This window comes from Elgaria multicarinata, chromosome 2, assembly GCF_023053635.1.
Source record: "Elgaria multicarinata webbii isolate HBS135686 ecotype San Diego chromosome 2, rElgMul1.1.pri, whole genome shotgun sequence".
NCBI classification, from domain to species: Eukaryota; Metazoa; Chordata; class Lepidosauria; order Squamata; family Anguidae; genus Elgaria; species Elgaria multicarinata.
The window spans coordinates 112,953,449-112,978,750 of NC_086172.1; the positions used below are offsets into that span (position 1 = coordinate 112,953,449).

At 41.8% G+C, this 25,302-nt stretch overlaps 1 protein-coding gene across 1 annotated transcript in view; it reads left to right on the plus strand.

Moving 5' to 3' along the window:
• CD44 (CD44 molecule (IN blood group)) overlaps positions 1–25,302 on the plus strand; it is a 100,616-nt gene that overhangs the window by 43,490 nt on the left and 31,824 nt on the right. The window contains 5 exon segments of the mRNA XM_063118427.1: positions 9,418–9,583; positions 16,810–16,946; positions 18,316–18,387; positions 19,935–20,102; positions 21,800–21,907. Coding sequence (XP_062974497.1) covers positions 9,418–9,583; positions 16,810–16,946; positions 18,316–18,387; positions 19,935–20,102; positions 21,800–21,907 — 651 coding nt within the window.

Consider the following 25,302-nt stretch of genomic DNA (forward strand, 5'->3'; position numbering starts at 1 on the left):
CTTAGGAACTGAAGAGGTGGGCGGGAACCCCTGGGGATATGCGCAGAAGGAACAGGGTTCCCGCCAAAACTCTAGGCTATGGAAGTTTCCCGAATGAAGCTCAGCGCAGGCGCAGAGCCCATCAGTGTGAATGCACAGATGACCACTCGAAGAACTACAGTTACAGGTAAGCAACCTGACTTTACTACGTATGTAGGAGAACAGCTCATCTCCAGCAAGCTAAAGATTGAACCCTCTACCCATCATCCACATCAGCATACTTTTATACGCATCAAAGTTGCTCTGATGAAGTCATACTTTTCTCTCCTCGCTCCCGTGACTGATCACAAGTCCCATACATGTTCCATAAACAGAAAACCATTCTTACATAAACAATGCCATATTTTGGCAGCCTATGACCGATACAAAATGTTGCATTCTGTTCTTTGATAAGCACCCCAAGGAGAATTTGAGAGTCCAGAGTATACCCTGACCCTTCCAAAGTGCCCAGTCAGGGGACTTAGGTAGTAAACAATGAAGCGATGCGCCTTCCTGTCTATCCTGGTTCCTAAACACAAGGCAGACGTGTTTTAGGAAAAAGCAGCATGTGGTAGATAGGGAGCCAGTGCCTAGGCACAGAAGTCAGGACAGCCTGAGCAGCCGCCAAGAGTCTTTTCTGTGCCGCTTTATTCGAAAGGCAAAAAGGGGAGGGGGAGAAATTCTGGATGCTTGTGCACTTTTCCACATCAGACAGAGGATTTTAATGGGGTACTTTCAGATTTCCTTGTCATCATTGCGGAGCCATCCCGATGCATTCACCCGAAATTCCAGTTTTAAAAAGTTGAAGACTTACCATGACTTTTTTCTCTTGGAGTGAGGTACATGGGCGCGGCGCCTTCTCCAAAGTAAAGGGGGGGAAATGGGTATGCGAGGAGACATGGGCTTCCCGTGCACGGGCGCTGCACCTCCTCAAGTAAAGGAAAACAACCAAAAAACCGAGGCAGCGCTCCTCCTTGCATGCAAACCCCACGCTTGCTCCTTCGCATGTGGATGATGCAGAGGAGCACAAACGCGGGGGTTTGGAGACTTGAGGCGCAAAAGCACCATAGTCAAAATGCAGCCCTAGTTCACACTATCAGATTGACCCTGGGCATGTTTTGCAGGCACCCACTCCAGAACTCCACCCCACCTTGTAGCTTTTCATGTCATGCAAACCTGGCAAGGGTGGGTAGTTGGCATAGTTAACAAACCACCCACAACTCTAAAATAGCCCATGGTTTTTAGGTGGTTTGTTAACCATGGCAACTATCCACCATTACCAGGTTTGCATGGCACAACAAGCTAGGAGGAGGTTGATTGGTTTCCAGAATGGGCACCCATATGGGTGCCTGCAAACCACAGTGCTTTATTGTGTGAACTGCTGAAAATTAATTTGAAATGCCCCCAGAAATAGAATAGAACTGTCCATAGACATCAATGGGCGTTAAAGAATTGAACGTAGATGGGACTGGGTATCCACTTTACCCGCACCTAAAAATCTAAAGGAGAAGGGGGGAACCACCAAGAATAGCTCAATGAGGACTGAGCATGCTCTGTGAATTCTAACTAAGTATTGGGAGGAGAGGGGAGGGGAAGGAAAGCTTGGGTGTGTGTGAAATGGAATGGAGTGGCCGGAACCCAAAGCAGAAGCATTCCACATTGCAATGTTTTGTTGCACAATCCCACGTGTGTGTGTGTCTACATGTGTACATGCATTGAATAGCTGCACAAATGCAGTATAGCATGATTTCCACACATGATGAACTAGAAATTGTGCACTCAGTGCACATGTGCACATGGGAGGAATTAGATGTGGTTTTCCTACATGAAAGTGAGATCTATCAGTAGTGCTGATAAAGCAAAGCACAGGAGCCCTTTAAAGAAAGGTGGCCACTCGCTAAAGGCTCAAATGTGTGTAACACAGTCTAAAGTCAGTGGCCACCAGGGGAAATGACTAAGCAGCATGTGTGATTAAGTTACCCTTCCCCAGCCCGGTGGCCTCCCAGATGTCTTAGATTGCAACTCACATCGTTCCCAGCCAGCATGCTTTGGGTCAATGCTAGATGAAGCAGTTGCCAGTGGAGAATGGATGAAGCGGTCCCTTTTTCTGCCCCCAAACGGATCCTTCTAAAGCAGGGATGGGGAACATGTTGGAGACTGTTAGATTCTATTCCCACCATCCTGACCATTGGCTGTGCTAGCTAGGGTTGATGGGAATCCCACAACAACAAATTCCTCTTCCCTGTTCTAAAGACACCTTTTTAGTCTTTTACGTGTAGGGTGACCATATGAAAAGGCGGACAGGGCTCCTGTATCTTTAACAGTTGCATAGAAAAGGGAATTTCAGCAGGTGCCATTTGTATGCGTGCAGCACATGGTGAGACTCCCTCTTCCTCACAACAGTTAAAGCTGCAGGAGCCCTGCCTAGCGTGACCAGATACAAAAGACGACAGGGCTCTTGCAGTTTTAACTGTTGCAAGGGAGAGGGAATTTCACCAGGTGTGAAATTAACCTGTTGGTTGTTTTATTATGGTTTTAATTTTTGTGAACCGCCCAGAGAGCTTCGGCTATTGGGCGGTATAAAAATTAATAAATAAAATAAATAAATAAATAAATAAGGTGCTGCATGCATACAAAGGATACCTGCTGAAATTCCCTTTTCTATGCAACTATTAAAGATACAGGAGCCCTATCCTCCTTTTCATATGGTCACCCTACTTAGGTGCAATCCTATGCATGTTTAGACAGAAAAAAGGCCTACAACTCTCAGCATGCCCCAACCAGCATACATAGGATTGTGCCTTTAACAGCTTGTATTGTCCTGATTGCGTTTGCTATTGAAAAGGGTTAGGTAGAAACAAAGGCCTAATTACATCCTGCCAGTCATGGGTCTTTCCAAACTGCTGTGTGGAAATAATGGAGGGACTTCCCCCAGGCTTTTCCTGTCTTCCACCCACAGTGGTTTTTAGCAGCCATCGGCAACAGGGACCCAGAATAAGAAGATCAAGGGCTTTGCCTCGCGAAAGATGGAGCAATAATTGAAAATTAGCTTTGCTCCAAGTGAAAGAGACAGGGGTGATTGTTACCTGATTTCAGCCGGTTGGTGGCACCAGGGCTATATTGCTTCTATCTTCAGAGCAAAAGGCTTTTGCTTTGGGCCAGAGAATGAAATCTGAATTTAATACTAGGCATCTCAACTCAATCCAGGTTCCCCTCATCCCCCCGCCCCATAACAAGCATGGCAGTATCCCATTCCATTCTTGACAGGGAAATGGCACTTGCATTTAGTGTGGTCATCTTCTCCCCACCTCCCAAAATATCACCCCTGTGGCCTACACAGCCGATCAGCAACCCAGGAAGTTCTTGTAATAAAGAGAGGATAAGAAAAAGAAGACAGGGAAGTCTAGGATAAGAAGGAGGCTTGTGCTTTTGGGTTAAACATTTCCATGCTCGTTAAAATGTGAAACATGCTCAGGGGCATTTCATGACTTCACATTGAATCACCAAAGTCTCATGGTCTGGGTGAGATTAATGATTAGGACAATTACAGTATGTTGTGTAATTTTTGCCTCTCTTAGGAGCCATTATTAAACAATATTGGCTTTCAGCTATGGAACATCACATGGTGTCAGGAAAATAAAACAGCCATGCCAGTGCCTGCCGGCTACGAAGGGCAGAGAGAAAATAAAATTGCTCAGGCCCAATTCTAATCTCAGTGTAAATGGGATGGAACCAGCTCAATGGGGACACCAACCAATCCGGGACACCATTTAAATTGGATGGGGTGGTGAGGAGTCATTTCCCACTTCCCATGTTTCAAATCTCTTATTTCTCAGCAGCACCAGTTCAATATGAGATACTGGAAAAACAACTATACCTAGCACTCTTTAAGTTGTACTGCTTTTTTCCCCCCAGCTTAATCTTGAATATATCTGAAAATAGGGCATTGGCTCTTAATGTGTCTGTTGCTAAATTGCGTACGTGTGTATATTCCTTTGTCCCACAGTCCACTAGAAAATTACTTGTGGGGTCTTGGCAGACCAGTGAATAAACTTTTGTTTTTGTTCTACAAATCAAGGGCTTTGTTAGCCCATTAAGTATAAAAATAGCCTTGATGTCCATCATCTGAGAAAATAAGTCAAGGGCAGGTTGAAGTACAAATATTCTAGACATTTCTACAACTTTTCTGTAGGCCAGTTGAATGGAACTTGTGGACCAAAGGTTGAGAACCTCTGTCCTTCTGAAACCTACAATGGTATTCCTGCCCAGTAAAAAATTGCACGTGGCTGTAGTTCAGGACAGACATATTTGATCCTATGCTGGAATCAATATGCCATTGTATATGCATGGAGAATGTTACCTGAGAGCTCCAAATAGAGTTCCCAAGCTATCATCTGTGTGTACGTCTGTGTGTGCAATGTGTGTTTATTGTATGATCAGCCTAAAATACACCTAGTGTGTTTCAAACATGCTTTCTCTCTTGGAAAAACTAGAAGAGACAAAAGTTCTTTAGGGCATCTTCTTCAATCTTACCTAACCTGTGATCATATTATCTGCCTGGACAGAACTAAAACACACTTGTATTTTTTTGTGGTTGGAGTATAGACTGTATTGTGGTGCGGAGGGATCCTGTCCCCTACCACAACCAGTTACTACATAATCCTGTGTATCTTTATTCTGAAGTAATTCCCATGGGGGTCAGTAGGACTTACTCGCTAGTTAGTGTGCATAAGACTTCAACCATTGCAAAAAGATCAGAAAGAGATCGCTAGAAATTAGAAATTGTAATGCAAATGTTTCAGGACTAATGATCTAAACTAGCTTTCTCCAATTTAGCAGCCTCCAGATGGTTTTGACTTCATTTCCCATCAGCCCCAGCCAGCATGGCCAATGATCAAGAATGCTGGGAGTTGTAGTTCAAAACATCTGGAGGACACCGGGTTGAGGAAGGCTTGTGTAGAAAGTTATATATATATGAATACTCCAGAGAAAGCACTGTTTGTTTTTTTAACCCCACTGATACTTGGTATGTGCAGAACTTCCATATTTCTAGCATTGTTCCAAACTTTATGCATGATTTTTCATGCTCTGGGTTTTGAAGGTTATTTAGGAATTGCAATAAATTAACTTTCCCCCAGGAGAAGGGTGTGGTTGAGACTAGTTTAATTAGTAGAGCTTGAAGTCTTTTCCTCCGCTCCTGAGAGTTCCATTTTTGCTTACTTATTATGTTCCTTATATTGCTTCCTTATATTACCCAGGAGATGGTTCATGCAAGCTGATGTTTCTATAGAAGTTTATCTTCTGGTGTTCTTGGGGCTCATAACATAAGCTTCCAGTGCTTGTCATTTGCTGCGAGTATGTTCTGTATCCTTGCGGAGGTGGTATAAACTACCACGAGAATGTAGGTGGAAGTCACAGACCCACTGTTATAGATAATGGTTGCAAGGCTCATGGACCAGGGCTGCACTTCCCTTGGTAGCAGCTATTGCTGTCGACATATTGTTCAGCTCATAATTTGGAAACAATGAATTTAAAGAAAGCTAATGAGTAATGAAATGTTTCCAAATGTTAATATTGATTTAGTATTTGTCTTAAAGAAATCGTAGTGCTGGAAGAAATTATTTAAGCGCAGGCGTGAAAAGGCAAGAGCAGGCAAGTCTTCTGATTATCCTGCCACATATTTCTAGTCTCTTTATTGCACAAAAAACAATGCTAAAAATTATGTAGAGTTTAGGAGACTAGCTGGAAAAGAACTATGGATTGTTCCTTGTAGTCACAGGGATAGCAACTTGAATTTGTGCTGATAGTACACCAATAATAATAATAATGGGACTGCTAAGAGGTAATAGCATTGGTAGTCTGTGTTTCCATGCTGGCTGTAGGGGTGTGGAACGGTGGCGGTGGGGATGGGGGGAAGAAACTAGCATGGTAACACAGCATTTAAAAAACAACAGCCTTCTACTAAGTGGACTGATGGACATGGAACAGAGCAATCCATCCCTATTCTGCAGCACTACTGAATTTCTTTGCTGGCCATGGAAGAGAGGGAGAGAGCGTGTGTCTTTTTTTAGTACTGGAAACCTAGGGGGATGGGGCAATCTATCCCTCCTCTGTCAGCATCTTCACTCGCATGCATGGTATTGCTGCTCACCTGATATGACCAGGTGAATTGTTAAATTCCACCATGTGAACACACATCTGTTTGAGATTGTATAAATCCTTGGGAATCAGCAATGGCTAGATCTACACTGCTGCTTTATAGCAAGTATTGAAGTGCACTGATAACTGTTGGAGCAGAATCCACATTCCATATACAGCATTCATAGAGTTATTTCCTGCTTTTTATTTCACATTTGTAATGTTTTGATACAAGGAGTGTCTTTAGACCAGCGTTTTATAGCACGCTTGTGACTGGTCACTCATGGGTCTTCGTGTTTGACTACACAGTGACCCTCCTGCACATCTCCCACTCCTTCTGTTGTTTTTCCCACTACAAAATAAGACCTGGAAAATCTGATTCTTCTCAGCTGTAATGATAATTGGCGCCATTTCCTGTTGTGTACAGGAGAGGTTGTGCTATAAATATGGCCACTGAATGAACTATGTGGTCGCTGCTTGCTTCCTCTTTCTTCCCCATGTGATTCTGCCTGTCCCTATTGTGAGAGCCAGTGTGGTGTAGTGGCTAAAGTGTTGGACTGGGAGTCGGGAGATCTGGGTTCTAGTCCCCACTTGGCCATGGAAGCTCACTGGGTGACTTTGGGCCAGTCACAGACTCTCAGCCCAACCTACCTCAAAGGGTTGTTGTTGTGGGGATAAAATGGAGCAGAAGAGGAGGATTATGTTTGCCGCCTTGGGTTCCTTGGAGGAAAAATGGCGGGATATAAATGCAATAAATAAATAAAATAAATATCGTGGAAGAGAAGCAGGAAGCAAAGTGATGATAAGGAAATGCGACCCCCCTCCGCAGTCTGAAAACACTCAAGGTGTAAATCTGGCCCATGTCAGGATAGTTTCAGATATGTGTGCCTTCGTTTTACAACAGTACATATTGGTTATTGTTGTTTACTGTTTTTCTAACTAGGGTGACTTGCTGTGTTTCAAAGAGAAATATTGTCATCGGCAGCAATATTTATTCTTTGTGTCCAAAACAACAAGCAACCCATGAGGCTTGGTATAATTTAAACAAAGACTAAAAGCAGAACTTTGCCTACGAAGGCTTACAGTCAACAAGGAAAAATTACAACAGCTAAGAAATGAATCTATAGATAGTAGTAGTCAGTTTCAAACATTTTATCTTTTTGTCTCGCTGCTTAGCATGTGACAAAGAACTAGAATGCTCAAAAGTACTTTGGGAGGGAGGGGGTGGCTATCTTCAAGTAAGCACAGCTCTCCTATAGCCTAGTCAGAACTCACAATTGGTGGGGCTTTTGGGGTTACCAACTTCTTCTTTGTTTTAAATCAGCCCCATTCCTGAATCTTTACCAACAGCTTGCCCTGTGGCCATTAGCAGATGATAATACTTCATGCTATAAAAATGTTCACCTGCTGATGTTGCTCACACTGTGCTTGGTGACTCAGGTCCAGTTTTTCCTAGTCAGCACGTAGCTTCCTCCTCCTTTCTTCTTCAGCATATCATGCCCTCACTGTAACAGCCTCATAATCTATCTCCCCTGTCAGGGAAAAAGAGTATTCAGCATGTTGCTGAAGGCCTAGCCTGACAGCACTTTCCTCCTAATATATGCCCTCTTTGGATATATTTTCTGAAGCAAAGGTATAATTTAAAACTAAGCCAGCGCCAGGAGAGGCCTTGGGATATTGATACTCGGGATCTTATAAACAGCACAGCAGAGATATTTCATTAGATAGCAACACAGTCTTAAATACTTTTCTTCTGTAGTAAAGGGGAGAGTAGGCAGTAGTATGGGGTCCCACAGGGGAAACGGAAAGACACAGAACAAAAAACCCAGAGTGAGGATAACATGGGCTGGGCAGAAGGGAGGGGGCAAGGAAAGCAGCCTGCAGTATTACTTTTACTCCCCCCCTCCTCCAGACCATGCTAGCCCCGTTCAGAAGACACCTTAAAACATGGCTTTAACCAGACAGGTTAAGCCAGAAAGCTGGGGCCCATTCAGAAGACACCTAAAACCACATCTTTAACCATGGTGAATAAGGCTTTTTGCCTGACTCACTGTCGTTAAAACCATGGTTTAAGGTGTCTTCTCAACAAGGCCTGGCTTTCTGGCTAAACCACCATGGTTAAAGCCATGGTTTAAGGTATCTTCTGAACGGCTATGTCTGAAATTTCGCAGGGCTGTTCTACATTTGTTTAATTAAAGTCAAAATCTAATGCTTGCTTAGACAAAAAAAAAGTCCTACAACTCCCAATATTCCCTTGGCCAGGAAATGCTGGAAGTTGTCAGGCTAATGTTAGGCCAGACTTTCTGGGGGTGATCTGTCTTCCTTGCCCTCACACTATAATTGGTTTGTGCCACTCCCAGCCTGAAGGGAAATGCGTTAAAAATTCCAGTTTAAAGAATGATCAACAGACGTTGTGGACATCTGCAAATTTGGCACATGGAATATACTTTAATACTTGTGACCACAGTCTGGCCCCCTGATGAAGCACAAATAGAGATTTATGCATTCCTGTGCCTCTGCAGTCTGGACAAGTCCAGAGTTGCCTTGAAAGTAGAAAAAATACATCTAACCATGTTGGGCAAGAACGCCACCTGCTTCTGTCTTGAAATCCAAGCGTGACTTGGGTTCTGCTTGCAGATGTATCCTTTGCAGGCGCTTGTTCTGCTTTTTGGCAGTGAGCTTTCTATCCCTCCTAAACACTTACAACTAACTTCATTAACTTTGATGATCAAAGTGATATGATGTTTCTAGCCTAAGAGAAGATACTATTCTACAGCACTTCCTCTCTTCCTGATATATGTTCTGCTTATCTATGTTTTTTGTCTGAGGCAATAAATAAATAAATAAATAAATTGCTGAGGGAGGGCTTACACTAATGCTAGTGGTCATGTTTTGGATTATGAAGAAGATTATACCAAGAAGAAACTAGGTCCAGTACTCTCCAAGCATTACAAAGCTTGAGAGATTTCTTTTATACCACACAAAAGGACAATTTCCAGTTCCTGTGGCTGTTTTGTGCTCTCCAGCCCACCATGCTGCAAATAAAAAGATTCATTTCCTAAATATCTTACAAAATCTCCTCAGTCCCAAACAAGTTGCTTCTTCCTGATTGATATGGTTTACTTCTGGTCAGATTAAGCGTTCGGTAAATTTCATTTACATTCTTATTCGGATTTCGAAACATCTGACATGGCATTTAAACAACATTACAACAGCCAGTATCATTCTCTAATCTTGTCCTTGTTTTTCTCGAACGAACAGGTTTGAATATAAGTTGCAGATATGGAGGCGTTTTCCATGTTGAGAAGAATCGCCGCTACAGCCTCACCAGAGACGAGGCTGTTGAGCTTTGCAAAGCCCTCAACAGCACCATCCCAACGTTGGAACAGATGGAGAACGCTTACAACCTTGGGCTTGAAACTTGCAGGTAGGAAATCTGAATGCCATTTTGGCAGAAAGATGGGATAAAATTTAATAAGTAAAATACAGGAAATAACAGCGTTGAGGCAGATGTACCTTTAAAGGGGGATGGGCACTTCTTTCAGCTGCAGGTCTGGTTTTGCTTCCCCAACTTTCATTCCTTAAGCAACACGTGTATAGTCCATGTACTGAAAGTGTTCCTTCATGCCTTAGGTAAAGTGTCCACTTTAATCCCTTAATCCTCCCCTTTAGTCCTGTACACAGCATGTTTATCCACTCCCAACATTTATTCAGTGTTACGCTGACTGCAGCCAGGAAATCAGAAGACGTTTACTTCTTGGGAGGAGAGCAATGACAAACCTCAATAAAACAGTTAAGATCAGAGACACCACACTGATAACAAAGGTCCACATAGTTAAAGCAATGGTTTTCCCCATAGTAACCTATGGCTGAGAGAGCTGGACCATAAGGAAAGCTGAGCGAAGGAAGAGAGATGCTTTTGAACTGTGGTGTTGGAGGAAAATTCTGAGAGTGCCTTGGACGGCAAGAAGATCAAACCAGTCCATACTCCAGGAAATAAAGCCAGACTGCTCACTTGAGGGAATGGTATTAAAGGCAAAACTGAAGTACTTTGGCCACATAATGAGAAGACATGATACCCTGGAGAAGAGGCTGATGCTAGGGAAAGCGGAAGGCAAAAGGAAGAGGGGCCGACCAAGGGCAAGATGGATGGATGATATTCTGGAGGTGACAGACTTGACCTTGAGGGAGCTAAGGGTGGCAACAGCCGACAGAAAGCTCTGGCGTGGGCTGGTCCATGAAGTCACGAAGAGTCGGAAGCGACTGAATGAATAAACAACAACCTTTTCTTATTTATTTATTTATTTATACATTTTTATCCCATCCTATATCACAAAGATTTCAGGGTGGCGTACAGATAAAATAATACAAACAATATGAAACAATAGATATACACAGCTAAAAAATAAAATAAAACATTAATAAGCTAGAACCAGTGCAGAATTTAAAAACAGTAAAACCGATTAAAACAATTAAAACTATGTGCAGGCTTGGTGAATTTAGCCATCAGAGGCTTGTTAAAAAGCCGTGTCTTAACTTGGCGTCAAAATGAAACCAGTGCTGGTGCCAGTCAGGCCTCCAAGGGGAGGGCATTCCACAGCTGGGGTGCAACAACAGAGAAAGCCCTCTCCCACGTCCCACCATAGCATATGTCTCGCACTGGTGGGACGTAGAGGAGGGATCCTCCAACAGATCTCAAATCTCGGGCAGACATATATAGGGAGAGGCGCTCCCTCAAGTATGGAGGTCCCAAGCCGTTTAGGGCTTTATACGTCATTACCAATACCTTGAATTCTGACTGGAAGCGTATTGACAGCCCGTGCAATTCCTTTAAGAGTTATATGGTCTCTGTAAGATGTACTGGTCAGCAGTCCAGCTGCTGCATTTTGCAATAGCTGCAACTTCCAAGTCGTTTTCAAGGGCAGCCCCACGTAGAGTGCATTGCAGTAGTCTAATCTGGAAGTTACCAGTGCATGTACTACTGTGGCTAGGCTATCCCTGTCCAGGAAAGTCCATAGGTAGCAGGTCAGTCAAAGCTGACCCCAAGTACTCCGGGCCATGGAGGCCACCTGGACCTCCAGTGACAAGGATTGATCTAGGAATACGCCCAAACTACGCACCTGCTCCTTCAGAGGAAGTGCAGCCCCATCGAGAACAGGTTGCTTACCCAATTCCCAGACTCAGGAACCACCAATCCACAGAGCTTCTGTCTTATCAGGATTCAGGTTCAGTTTATTAGCCTTCATCCAGCCCATTACAGCCCCCAAGCGCTGGTCCAGCACCTTCACTGCCCCAGATGACTCCAATGACAAGAAGAAATAGAGCTGAGTATCATCAACATGCTGATGACACCCAAACCCCTAAAGACCTCACCCAGCAGCTTCATATAGATGTTGAACAGCATGGGGGATAGACTAGAACCCCGTGGCACCCCACAGCTTAATAGCCATGGGGTGGAACAGGAATGCCCCAATACCACTCTCTGAAATCAGCCCTGCAAGTAGGAGCAGAACCACTGTAACAAAGTGCCTCTCGCAGAGCCGATCCAGTAAGATACCAATGGAATGAAAAGCTGCTGAGAGATCCAGGAAGATCAACAGGGTAGCACTCCCCCAGTCTTTCATGCGGAGTAGGTCGTCAGTCAGAGCGGCCAAGGCTATTTCAGTGTTGTGCCCTGGCCTGAACCAGACTGAAATGGGTCCAGATAATCAGTTTCCTCCAAGAACGTCTGAATCTGCCCAGCCACCACATGCCCAAACAGGGGATATTAGCCATAGTTCTCACATACCTCTGGGTCCAGGGATGGATTCTCTTTCAAGGCAGCAGCCACTGCTCTGTGACAAAGTGAGGCATTTACCACCCCCTGTGTACCCCTGGGTGGTAAATAGACCCAACTTAAAATCAAGCCCAGTCTGTATTATATGATCCTTTTTTCTTTTCTTTTCTTTTTTTTTACTGTGCACCTCCTATTTCTCCAACTCTTTCTTTTTCTGCTTTAATCCAAACTTTCTTCCAAAGTTTGTCTTTTTCTTTCTCTCCTTCCAACTTTTTCTGTTCATTATATACTTAAAAAACCTTTACAAAGAAGATGGTGGTGCAGCTGGTGCAACCACCAGCTAAAAAGCCATGTCTTCAAAGCACTTGCTCACACACATGGTTTTCAGTAATCCTTAGAACAAAGCTGGAAAAGATACCAGTACATTTATACGCATACTTCAGGTGTGGAGGCTGGGAGAGAATCATGCTTGCACTTAAGGCCACCTAGTGAGTACACAGCTTAGGCAAGACTTGAGTCAGAGACTTCGTAGCTCATTCTGTTTATCACTCTATTAGTCACTATACTCTCATCAGCAGCACTGCAGATATGTTCAATAAATATTTACCAGTCTTCCTGCCCACCTACATAGACATATGCACCAAAGGGCAGGGTGAATATTGATTTAGCAACTTCATTGTCTGGAAGGAATTGTTCCTTGTCTTAGGTGACTGCATGGCCTAAAGGTAACATATGCCTAAGTAACTTATAACAAATGAACTGTAGTCTTCTTTCTGTATGAGTGTTTGTGAATCTCTGATGATCCACATCACACTAAAGAAAAGCAAATTGATAAAATGCCACTTTATAAAAAAAATAAAATTAAAATGTTCGTTTCCCAATGCACTCATTCAAACTCATTACAGTACTTCAACTTAACACATATATAGTATATCTAAGGTTACTAAATCACCTGGTCTAACCTTATTTCAAAAATTGGTAAAATGGTATCAAACTTTTTTAGTAAGTCTGGATGGAGTTCATTTTCCCCTTCCCATAGCAACATATAAACTATTATTTTATTCATCACCATGGTAGTCCAAATCTTCTTTTCCCATCTTCTTTTCCAACTTATTATATATGTTGTTTGTAGCATTTTCTGTGAAAATTCTTGCAGTTATTAAGATATAACTCACCACCAGCACTAAATAGCATCTTCACATTCATGACTGTAGAACGCCATATTCTGCTGAAAAGCTGAACTGTTGTTGCTTTTGAATCTTTACATGATGTGTGTGTTTTTCTTGGGGATGGGTGGGCAGAGTCCAGCGAGTAGAACTGAATGTCATTAACCACATAGGTAGTGCTCTGTGAATGAGAGAGTCTTGTTCCCCTGCCCCTGTTCACTTCTCCTGCTCAGGGAAGTTTAATGGAAGCACTGAAAAACCCTGTAGTTTACATCATACCTCTCCCCTCTCATCCACCATTGAGATATTGTGAAAGCTTAAAACAGAACTATTGCGCTATTGTGAATAGGAAAACCATGCTACCTATTGTGAATGGGTAAAGCAGGCTACTACACAATTGTGAATGGTTAAAAGGATAATGGTTAATAGGCACCTGTGCTAGGTGTCTGGCTTCTTCTCAGGAGCTGATAGGCTGCATCCCTCCCTGCTCTCAGAAGAAGAAGTGGGGGCTCCCTCTTGCAGGTTCCCAAAGCGTTTAAACTTCAGAAAATAATTGCATTTCTAGAGCTTGGTTAGGAGTGAAAACCTCCCAGCTCATCTTGAGATAAGACTCTATGAGAAAAGGGTGACGTAACTATGAGAAGCCCATCCAGGGAATGAGGCCTACTCTTGTCAACTAAAGCCTGTTTAGGCTACACAGGTCTCTTAGCATCATTTTGGAACTCTGTGAAGTCCATATTTCTGCTTACTAACGCATGCCTTTTCCAAAGGGAAGCTGCAAGGTTGCTGTGGATTGGTGTCAGCCCCAATGTGCTCTTGCTCTGCACGAGATCAGCCATGTAGACTGGGCCCAGTTGGCATTCTTGGAAGGTCTCCTATAGGACCATTTCCCATTATGGCCCGACTTGCATTGTAATTACTTTGTGTGTGTGTGTGTGTGTGTGTGTGTGTGTGTGTGTGTAAGGGAGAGAATCTAAATTATGGGATTTAAATTGACAGGCAGAACTATCAGGAAGAAACTGAATAGGTTGGATCCTGATTTAGGCGCATGCAAATAGGCTGGTGGAAGTGGACTTCCATGGCAGTCCATCAAGCCCCTCCAAGATACTACACGTATGGCTGGGGGACCAGGCTCAATGTGGTAGGAGATGGTACAGAGGGAAGGGGGAAATTCGTGAAAATCAGGCAGAGGCTCTTTCTTGATTTGCATGTAGAGAAATCCTATCTTACCTCAGTTATGCATGCAGTAATTACATCCACACTAGACTATTATAATATGCTCTACATGGGGCTGCCTTTGAAGATGATTTGGAAGCTTACCTGGTACAAAATATAGCTACTCATGTGCTTGTTGGATCCACAGCTGAGTCATATTACACCAATACTGTACTGGTTGCCATTGCATTTCCAGGTCCATTCAAAGGGCCGTTTTTGATATTTAAAGCTCTAAATGATTTGGGGCCAGGTTATTTGAATGACCACCTTTACCCATATGAACCTTGCCATGTTTAAGATCAAGCTTCAGAAACCCTGCTTGTTTGCTTGCTGTTAAGGTCAGCTAAAACAAAATAAATAAATAAATAAATAAATAAATAAATAATTCATCCTGATTTTATACACGTTCACTGGGAAATCAGTCCCATTGAGTTCAGTGAGATTTACTCCAGGTATTCACAAGATTGTAGCCTAAGCGATATATATATATATATATATATCATACAACTGGAATAGAAAAAGAATGAATATGAGTCAACTGGGTATCAATATAAATGGTTTTGACTAAATTATAAAGAAGGGATATTAGTTTTCACACTGCCATAAACTATGCTGAACTAACAGGAAAGATTGATGCGTTAGCTAAGTTATGTTCCTCCCACAATTAACATTTAATGCTGTAAAGTCATACTGTGATGTGAACCAGGTGGACATGAATCATAAAGTGGACTATAGTTTTTTGGGTCTCACTTAAGAGTTTACTATAATCTTCACAACAGCCATGTCTGATGCCTCTGCCTGATCGGTAGCAATTCTTTAAAAGGGTAATGGGCGGAGGGCCATTTAATCATTCATGTTTAATCAACCTTCTCAGCGAAGGAGCTCTAAGGGAAACTAGTAAAACTTGAGGAATTACACATTTGATACAGAATTGCAAAATATCCATAACCCATTACATAATTTTACTAAGCACATTTCATTGAAATTTCAGCCTGATTTATGAGGTTCTACATATATGCCGAAAAGCCCTGAGCTCAATACAGAATAATAAGAGGAACATTAAGTAATTTAGCTAGCATTCCATGAGTAAATTATTGCTACATTTCAGAAATTTATTAAAGCTTTGCAATTTTTAAAGGGTGGTGTGTTTTTCATCATCCTTGCATATAAACTAAAACTTGATCCGTGTCTCTCCTTGTCTCTGTCCCTATTTGCAATACGACAGTCAGTTTGTTAATGCTGATAAGTTGGGGAAATGTAGGGAGTGTGGGTTCATGGAATCACAGGGCTGAAAGAGACAGCATAAAACTGCCTATTATAATAACCCCTTGTACAATATGAGGCGATCCACACTTTAATAATCCTCTGGTCATTCTCAGGAATTCAAAACACAGATGTTAAAAGCTGGTGGATCAGAAAATTGGACTGGGGGGAAATATCTTCTCCTTTCTAAATACAGCGCCCTAACACAGTTCCTATATGGCAATACCCTCATGATGGTTAAATACAATGAACATATGAAGCTGCCTTATATTGAGTCAGGCCATTTGGCTGCCTAACCAAATGCTATCTAAGCTGGCTGCAATTGCTGTCTAGGTTTTCATTCAGAGGTCTTCCTTAGCTCAGCTTGGTGAGATTCTTTTAAATGAAGGTTTCAGGAATACCTGAGAAGGAACACCAACAAAAAGAGGTATCTACAAATCTTTCACTTCATTGCCCATCCTACAAAATCATACTACATTTTGAAACCATTTATTGTATGAGTACAGTACAAATTAAATAATTTGAAGATTTATAATACAGTATGGTGTAGTGGCTGAGTTCTAGTCCCCACTCAGCCACAGAAACTCACTGGGTGACTTTGGACCAGTCACAGACTCCCAGCCCAACCTACCTCACAGGGTTGTTGTTGTGAGCATAAAATGGAGAGGAGGATTATGTATGCTGCCTTGGCTTCCTTGGAGGAAAAAAGGCGGGATATAACAATAATAATTATAATAAGTTTCTCTGTGTTGTATTTCTATTGAATTATATATCTATAGTGTGGGAAATGTGATTCCTTCACAGATGTTCTATAGTAAAATATAGTTCTGTGTACATTAGTTATATACTTAAATATAGTGTGGGCAGACTTTAGGTTGGCAGGATCTACTTTGGTTTTTTATTTAAAGCCTGAAGTCCAGCAATCGGGGCTTGGTACAAAAGACATACACTGCGAATTAAAGAATTCTCTGCCCATGAATTTCTTCTGAACACAATGGCCATGCTGGTTGGGTAATGATGGAAGTTGCAGTCCCAACACTTCTAGAGGGCACCAGGTTGATGAAACTGAATTAGAGCATTGGTGTGTGTGTGTGTGTGTGTGTGTGTGCGTGTTTGTTGCTGCTAATCTTAGCTGAAAATCAGATAAATTTGTGTTGATGTATTGCAAATCAACGAGAGATCTACCTTCGTGCCTACCTTCTGCCCACTAATAAGATTGTCTCTTTTTCCCAGATATGGTTATATACAAGACAAAATTGTACTTCCCCGGCATACACCTTATCATCTCTGTGCAGCAAATAACACTGGGATTTACGTACTTACGTCAAATATATCTGACCGATATGATACCTTCTGCTTCAATGCATCAGGTATGTCTTGGTTTCTTCACATACTTCCCCATGAGCATATTTCAGAGTCACACAATGTCAGGTATAGGTACAAGGCCAGCCTTGTACCTAGTGGGTAGATTTATTAGGAAATGGTTTGAGAATGTCAGATGTCTCTGCAAGCTTATCTCTGTAAAAAGTTCCCATGGGAGTACCTTGTTCACTCCCTGTCTCAGCCTTAAAGTTGCTGGTTCTCTGGGAACTTCTTACAGAGATAAGCTTGCAGAGGCATCTGACATTCTCAAACCATTTCCCACTAGGTACAAGGCCAGCCTTGTACATATACCTGACACACATTCAGTGCCTCCATTTTGTCTGTGTTACATTTTATGAAACAGAAGAAACAAGAGATGAGATTAGCTCAACATGTGCTAAGTTTCTTGTAGTTCTGCATGGGGCTGCTGTGTCCAAGAAAACTTATATGTAGCTGAAGTTCAATCAGAGCCCAAGAAAATTACATCGCCATCTGTTGTTGTTCTAAAAACCAGCAATTGTTCTGACTACAACTTTCTTGAGCATTTAGGATGGTTAGGAAGTAGATGGTGTTTCCAGTAGACACAAAGGATACAGATGTTAGCCTTGTGCAAATTTCAGCCTTTAACTGTTTTTTTTCTTTTAACAAAAGTCTACGCTTAGTATGAACAAGTACAGTATATTTGCTAACTCCACATTCTAGTCCCCCCCCCCCCAACAAGTGAACATTTATGGGGGAGTTGTGTTGTATGATGGTTGAGTTCTCAGTTGAAACCTGGTGCAAAGTCAGGGCAGAATCCAATGAGGTGCTTACACCCCCGCTGATTCTCTTATGTCCTGCCAATTCTGTTGCACCAGCAAACCCCACTGCTGATGCAACATCAATTTAGCACTTGCAGGGCAACCCCAAATGAGCAGATATGCTCATTTATGGAAGGAGGCAGGTTAACGGAGGTCACATCACAGAGATCCGTCAACCTGCCTTCGTCCAGAAACAAGCATTTCCACTTATTTCACAGCTTTCTCTGAAAAGCGTTGAATATCCCATGCATGATTGGTGGGTCCTACTTGTACAGCGGAATTGGCAGGATCCACTGCTTGTGGAAGGGAATTGACAGGGCGGAAGGGAATTGGCGGGGGAAGGGGGCGGAAGGGCAGCGTTCTGAAAGCAGTAGGAGCTTCTTGTACATCGGAGCCAGTGGGGCTGGCCACATGCAGACTGGAACTGACGGGGCTGACCGTGTGCGCATGAACCCATTGCTTGCTGCCCAAAGTGCCCCACTGGATTCTGCCCTCAGTTTTGTTTTCACTTCCTGTTTCTGTTACTGCTTTTTACTAAAATTAACCAGCTAATATTCTGATGTTTTCTCCCCTTTAGAAAGAGCAGATATAAATTGTGACCCAGTGATAAAGTTATACTCCGTTTGGCCGAATAATGACAGCAAAATAGGTAAAAAACTAATTTCATACTTCATAGAGTATACTTTACAGAATGGATATAAGACTTGCAAACTGTTAATATGTCAGAAGAAAACACATCCTGAGTATTTAATTGTATAAACATCTACCTAAGTTTAATAGTATAAACATCTACCTTAGCTTAAATCCATTGATTTTCTAGTTAGCAACTAGAATTAGGCTTTATAAAGCCATTCTGAACTATTAAAAATAATCATATTATTGTTAAACAAGATGTTGCTTGTGGGTATTCCTGCTATTGGGCTTCTCCCCATCAGCTCTTCCTTAGCTTTGAGCCTTTGAATCACATATCAAGCTTTGATGTGTACATTCCTTTTTCTTACATTATACTTCAGAAAGGAGCATAGGTGCCTTTGTGCATCGACTTCCTTGATGCTTTTTTCTGCATGCAGTGCCTTACTCAGACAATGCTGAAACACAGTGTCAGTGTGGAACAAGTCACTGAACTGGACACTAACTCCCCAGTGATCCAGACTATTGCCCATGCTGGCTGGGGCCGATGGAAATTGAAATCCAAAACATCTGGAGGGCACCAAGTTGGGGAAGACTGGTTTTTTTTTAATCATTAGTTCCTAAACGTTTCCATTGCTACACACACTGTAATTAATGGGACTTACAAGTAGACATCATAGGATTGCAGTGTAAGTCTTGCAAACTGTGCCCGAAATTGATTACATGTGCCTTCTAACGCAGGGAGGTCTGCACATACAGGGCCATCTGCACTGTGCTCTGTGTTTGAAAACACATTGGGTAGTATCCAGTGACGTCATTCTGCAAACTTGAATCACGCTAGCAGAGCTCTGCCAAAGCTTTCTGTTTCCTGTTACTCCTATGCAGCTGGTTGTGCAAGCAATTGGACAACAGGTTGCACAATGGTTTGCACAAGAGTTGTGCACAACCATTTGCACAATGGTTTGTGCAAGTGTAAATGCAGCCAGTAACTTTAGTTGGATTCTCCTCTTGTTCATCGTTCGGCATCTAGTTTCCACTGGCATGACATCATGCCATTGTATACACAGTACATTCCATAATTCACAGAACAGAAAAGTGGTATGTCCCCCCCTGCATCCCTTCCTCTATTGTGGCTGCGAGAAGGAGGTTGGAAGCATTGTTTTTAATTAACTACAGTGTATCTTTATATTCAAGAATGGCAAATTGTGGTCAGCTCAAAGTAGAAAGAATCCAGGATTAACTCATAATTACAACATTGTTGAAGTGAACCATCGTTTAAACTAACCAATGTTCCCATTTTGGATGTAACTACAAATTCTGGGAAGAGGATGTTTCCAATTGCCTGCTCACAGACATGCACAGACATCTGAGACTCACTGCTGCATGTTCACGTAAAGCTAAAACATGCTCTGAATTGGCTGCTATGTGGCTATATGTACAATGGCCATGGTTAAGTTACCACTAGGTAAATAGCTATCGCTGCAATATGTGGTCATCTTACTGCAAATATTCATCTACATTGAGCCTAAGAGCTATGTACAGTTCTTTCCTTTCTTTTTCCAATAGAAATTTTCAATTCCGATGGATCTCGCTTTATTGATGGAAAGAGATTCACAGAACGGCCACCAGTGACAGATGATGACATTAGTATGGGCAGTGGTTCTGCAAATGACAGAGTAACAACAGATCCCAGTGTCATCAGACATGGTATCTCCCAGAATCCTCATTCTACAGGTATGCCTGGAATATAACAGAATGATATTGGGTAATCATGTGGAAAAGTAGCAAGTATTAATCAGGAAAATTGTCTTCTGTTGAGTCAGAGTAGTGGTCCATCTAAGCCTGTACTGAAAAACTCTACAAGAGTGGCCTTGTTCCTCTATTATAGCAAAACCTACAAAGAGTCCTAAGAAACCTACAACACTGTTGCTTTAAACAATTACTCTATTCCTATGTCAAGAATTTCCCAGTTGCTACAGACTGAAGACCTTGTTTATATACAAACATGGGTAGTATCCAGTTGGTGTCCTGCCGCTGACAGAAGGCTTTTTGATCCAGCAAAAGATTTTGTCACCAGAACAGGGATGCCGGGATTGTGGGGAATCCCAGTTCCCCTGCAGCACCCTCCCACTACCTCCCACACTGTTCAGAAGGACCCACCGACTCTCCAGAGCAGATTTGGAGGGGCCATGGGGTGGGGGTGTCACCAAATATCTCTCCTCTTCCTGTTTTGTGGATAGAAGCCTCTGCTGGATCAAATAACCTTACAACAGGTGAAAAGATACCAATTGGGTACAAGTCCATGTGCTTTACAACCGATGTCTTTTTTAATCAGATATCATACAGATGCAGTGAAAAATAGCCATACATTCCTAAACAGCTAATGCACCCTCAAAAATAAATCATAGTTTCAGAATTATGGCAATGTTGGTTACCATTTTCTGTTCCCTCCATAAAAACCAGTCCACAAAAAGTGTGGGAAACGTCCTCATATTTCTGTTTCTTTCCCTCCTGTTCCATTTTCTTTTTCTTCTCAATGTCAAGTTTGTTTGCTTTTCCAAACTGGCTAAAATCTTATCTGGTTTCCTGATCCAGAAAAAGGAAGTGTTATTGTGTAAAAAAAAATTGTTGGAAAATATGTTTGTGAAATTGAATTTATTTTCCAATAACTGCCCTATTGAGTCTTCCAAACTATTTTGCTGTTTGACAGCAGTCTAACCAGATTTTGTCTGGGTTTGGACATAACACTACATTGTGAATAGTTAAGAGCAGAAATGAAAGCTTCTGTTCTCCTTGCACCTGCAACCAGAGGAAGAGAGGAAGCTCCCATAGGTTCCAAAAACTTGAAATGGAAGATGATCTGTGGGAAAGAGGGAACAGAAATTATTTTGGGATGTCAGGCAAATTCCAAATTGGAATTTGTAATCTTGTAAGGCAAATTGGTATCTTGTAAGAATTACTAATGAAAAGGATTGTGGGAGTTAGGTCAGTAAGAAGCGATGAATCATTTATTTATTTATTTAGATTTCTATACTGCCCAATAGCTGAAGCTGTCTGGGTGGTTCACAACAATTCACAAAATAAAATACAGCATACAAATTTTAAATATACAAAATTTTAAAACAATTTTAAAAAGCTAAAAAAAATTGAATAAAATACTAGACCTGTTCAAATGGCATATGACATAAAAGGCTAGGAATAGAGGGCAGCCTTATCCAGGCACTGAAAATATGACAGTGTTGGCCCCAGGTGCAGGCCTCAGTGGAGAGATCATTCCCTAATATGGGCAGGGGGCACCTCTGAAAAAGTCCTTGTTGCCACTTTCTGCGCCTCACTTGGAGGTGGCACTTGGAGGAAATTCTCAGACATTGGCTATGGTATCAGTGTAGATTCAGGTTGGGATTACAACTTATTCATATATTATTATGCAGATGAAGTTACCTCAAGTTCCCACGTTGATGAGGACAATGAAGATTCAAAATACTATCCATGGAGCCCTTATGATGTTCATCCTGAAAACCAGCATCCAGAAAGTACTAGTAAGCACAACAACTTTTACTAGCTATCCTTTATGTAGACTTTACTGAAGCTCTTTTTTGAGCAGCTGGCGAGATACTTATCATTCCTTGTTGTTATGAATCATCTGCTCAGATGCCTTCTAAAATTATGTGTTTCTGGAATGATTAGATACAAAGTGTAATCTAGTGTGCGGTAGAAATTCGATAGATTATGGTTCGGTTCATACCATCTCATTTTTGTGTAGTTTCTGCACCTGGTATTTTGCAATAGGGAGTTCATGAGCTATGTTTTCTCTTGTATGTGGATGGAATATTACGCTTGAATGTCTCATAAGCATGATGCATCTGCCCAAAAAGGGACTGATGGGTATCAAGGGAAGGGAGTACATGTTTATCACTCATTACATTTTATGGTGTTGATGGGCTGTGCATGCGCTTACAAGTTAGTCCATGAAGCTATCATTAGTAGAATGGGATAGCCTATCTAGTCTCTACAGTCTGTGCTTAAGAGTGTTATTAATTAAACTATTGTATTCATATCTTCAGTGTGCTATTGCGTCAAATGTCCAGGTGTCAGCATATCCTTTTGCAAAGTAATCATCTGGACAGAACTAATTTGGTTTTTTAGAGAGCTATCTTTCATTTGTGAGTTTTTCCACTTCGATGCAACCTGATTTCATTTCAATATATTCCAGAATGTTAATTAAAGCCAATGATTATAAATATATCTATATATCTAGTCCAATGTTGTCTTGAAAGGATGGCAGAATGCTGCTTGAGGATCCCTTTTTCTCTGATGCATGGAACGGAAAACTAGTAAAACTGTTCTGTACAAAACCTTAAGGATGGTTTTATGTTTATTCATATAAATTAGATGATGTCTGGTTTCACCTGTTTATGATCATCTCTCTCTCTCTCTCTCTCTCTCTCACACACACACACACACACACACACACACACACGAGAGGAGCTGGGAGGGATGGGGAGAGAGAGAGAGAGAGTGCTCTGTTTGAAATCTTGTAATCTAGGTATTCCTGATCGCATTTTAAATTTTCTTTCACCTTGATTTTCTTTGTATGCAGAACCAGAGTTTTGAACCATTTTTCATATATATTAATAGATCATATTCCTTCATTTCTTATATAGTCATCTTTATACATAAATGTTTGCCAAGGCTGCAGTTTACATGAGTTTTTTTGGTATCTCACTGAAATGTGTTTCTATTTAGCTCTTGCATGATGTGGTTGGCATTCCAACTTTCTAAATATGCCTCCTTAGAGTTACTGTTGAACTTCTTATACAAGTAATGAGTTATACAACAGCACTGTTAATGAGAGATGTTCTCTGTGTTATATCAGTGTCTTTAGGGATTCACAAACTAAAACAGTAGGTTGTTCAGTTATGCGTTGCTTCATAAATTAAAATACGTTCCCCCCTGCCCCACTGTTAAGGAAAATGTACATTTGCCATCAGAATTCTGGTCACCTTCCTTTATGTGGCAGTGCATAAAATGGAGAAAGGTTTCACTAAGAGCTGTTGCTCCTGGAGTGGGGGCAGAAAGTAAGCGTAATGTGAGAAAGGGTGATATTAGAAATATATTTTTCTGCCCTCCTGCATAGGGAGAGCGTAACTATTTAAGAGACATCTCCAAAAGCAAAAAAGTAGACCTGAATCAGTGTTGCACACTGCATGTGTATAACTATTCACAATTGGACAATTACATTTTCCCATTCAAAAGTACAGGCGGCAGTACAGATTTGAATCATTTTTGCTCATTACTCATATAGTTGGCTGAACTGGGGAAAGCTTGTGCAATATATATCACAGTGCTTTCTTTGCACAGATCCAGAATAGTAGTGCAAACCTACTACCTCTTTGGGACACATACTTGCAACAGCAGATGTGTGGGATTTGCTCTGGGCAGAGAAAATCATGAATACTCATGATCTGGAATTATGAATGAGCAGTGGCAACAAATTATTTAAGGTTGTTAAAACACAAAGGGATTGAGAAGAGCTCCAAAAGGATCTCTCCAAGCTGGGAGAGTGGGCATCCAAATGGCAGATGCGGTTCAATGTAAGCAAGTGTAAGGTGATGCATGTTGGGGCAAAAAAATCACCTTTAAGTATAACCTGATGGGATCTGAGCTGGTGATGACAAGAAAGAGATCTTGGAGTTGTGGTGGACAGCTTGATGAAAATGTCCACCCAGTGTGCGGCCGCTGTAAAGAAGTGCTGTAAAGAACCATCTGTTGGGGATGCTTTAGGGTGGATTCCTGCATTGAGCAGGGGGTTGGACTCGATGGCCTTGTAGGCCCCTTCCAACTCTGCTATTCTATGATTCTATGATTCTAAGGCAAACTCCATGTTAGGCATCATAAGAAAAGGAATTGAGAATAAAAGTGCCAGTATCATACTGCCTTTATACAAATCTATGGTGCGACCACCTTTAGAATACTGTGTACAGTTCTGGTCACCACACCTAAAAAAAAGATATTATAGAGCTGGAAAAAGTGCAGAAACGGGCAACTAAAATGATTGAGGTGCTGGAGCATCTTCCCTATGAGGAAAAGCTAGGGTTGTTTAGCTTGGAAAAATGAGGCTAAGGGGAGACCTAATTGAGGTGTACAAAATTATGCAGGGTGTGGAGATACTTTTCTCCCTCTCTCAAAATACTAGAACCCGGGTTCAAAATACTAGAACCCGAAGTCATTCCATGAAGCTGATTGGTGGATTCAGAACAAATAAAAGGAAATAGTGATGGCCACCAATTTGGATGGCTTTGAAAGGGGGTTGGTTATGTTGGTGCCTGGTCAACATCTGGCTGGCCACTGTGTGAACAGAGTGCTGGACTAGATGGACCCTCAGTCTGATCCAGCATGGCACTTACATTTCATTTCTAATTTTAGCTTAAATCCAATATTGTCCTAACAAAGGCTCACTAGCATAATATTTCTTCCTCTTTTCGCCCCTCTGCAGTCCTCGAGGCCACCTGAAAATCTGTTCCTGGGATCTTCCAAGCCCTCAGAAGTGAATTTTCTGAGTGCCTGGGTGGCTGCAGGTGATGGTGGCAATCTTTCCCCTTGTCATTCTGATGATGGAATTGCCTCGATTGGCAAAACATTACAGTTAGATCCAACCCTTTGAACTTGGTGTTCTAGGCTAGGCTAAGGAACTGTATAAATTAGACATTAAAACCAGCATTCCGAGGACAGATGGAAATTTCTTAAGATTGATATAGCCAAGCTATATAAGTTCATGAAAAGGCAAGCTGAAAACAAAGGATTACACTAATCTATTTTTTTTAACCTGGATCTGTTCTTTCAATTGAGAGCATCATCAGATGGAGGGAAATCACGGTACCCTACCATCGCTTCTCCGCCCCCACTCTTGTGTCACAATACTTACTCTTTCTTT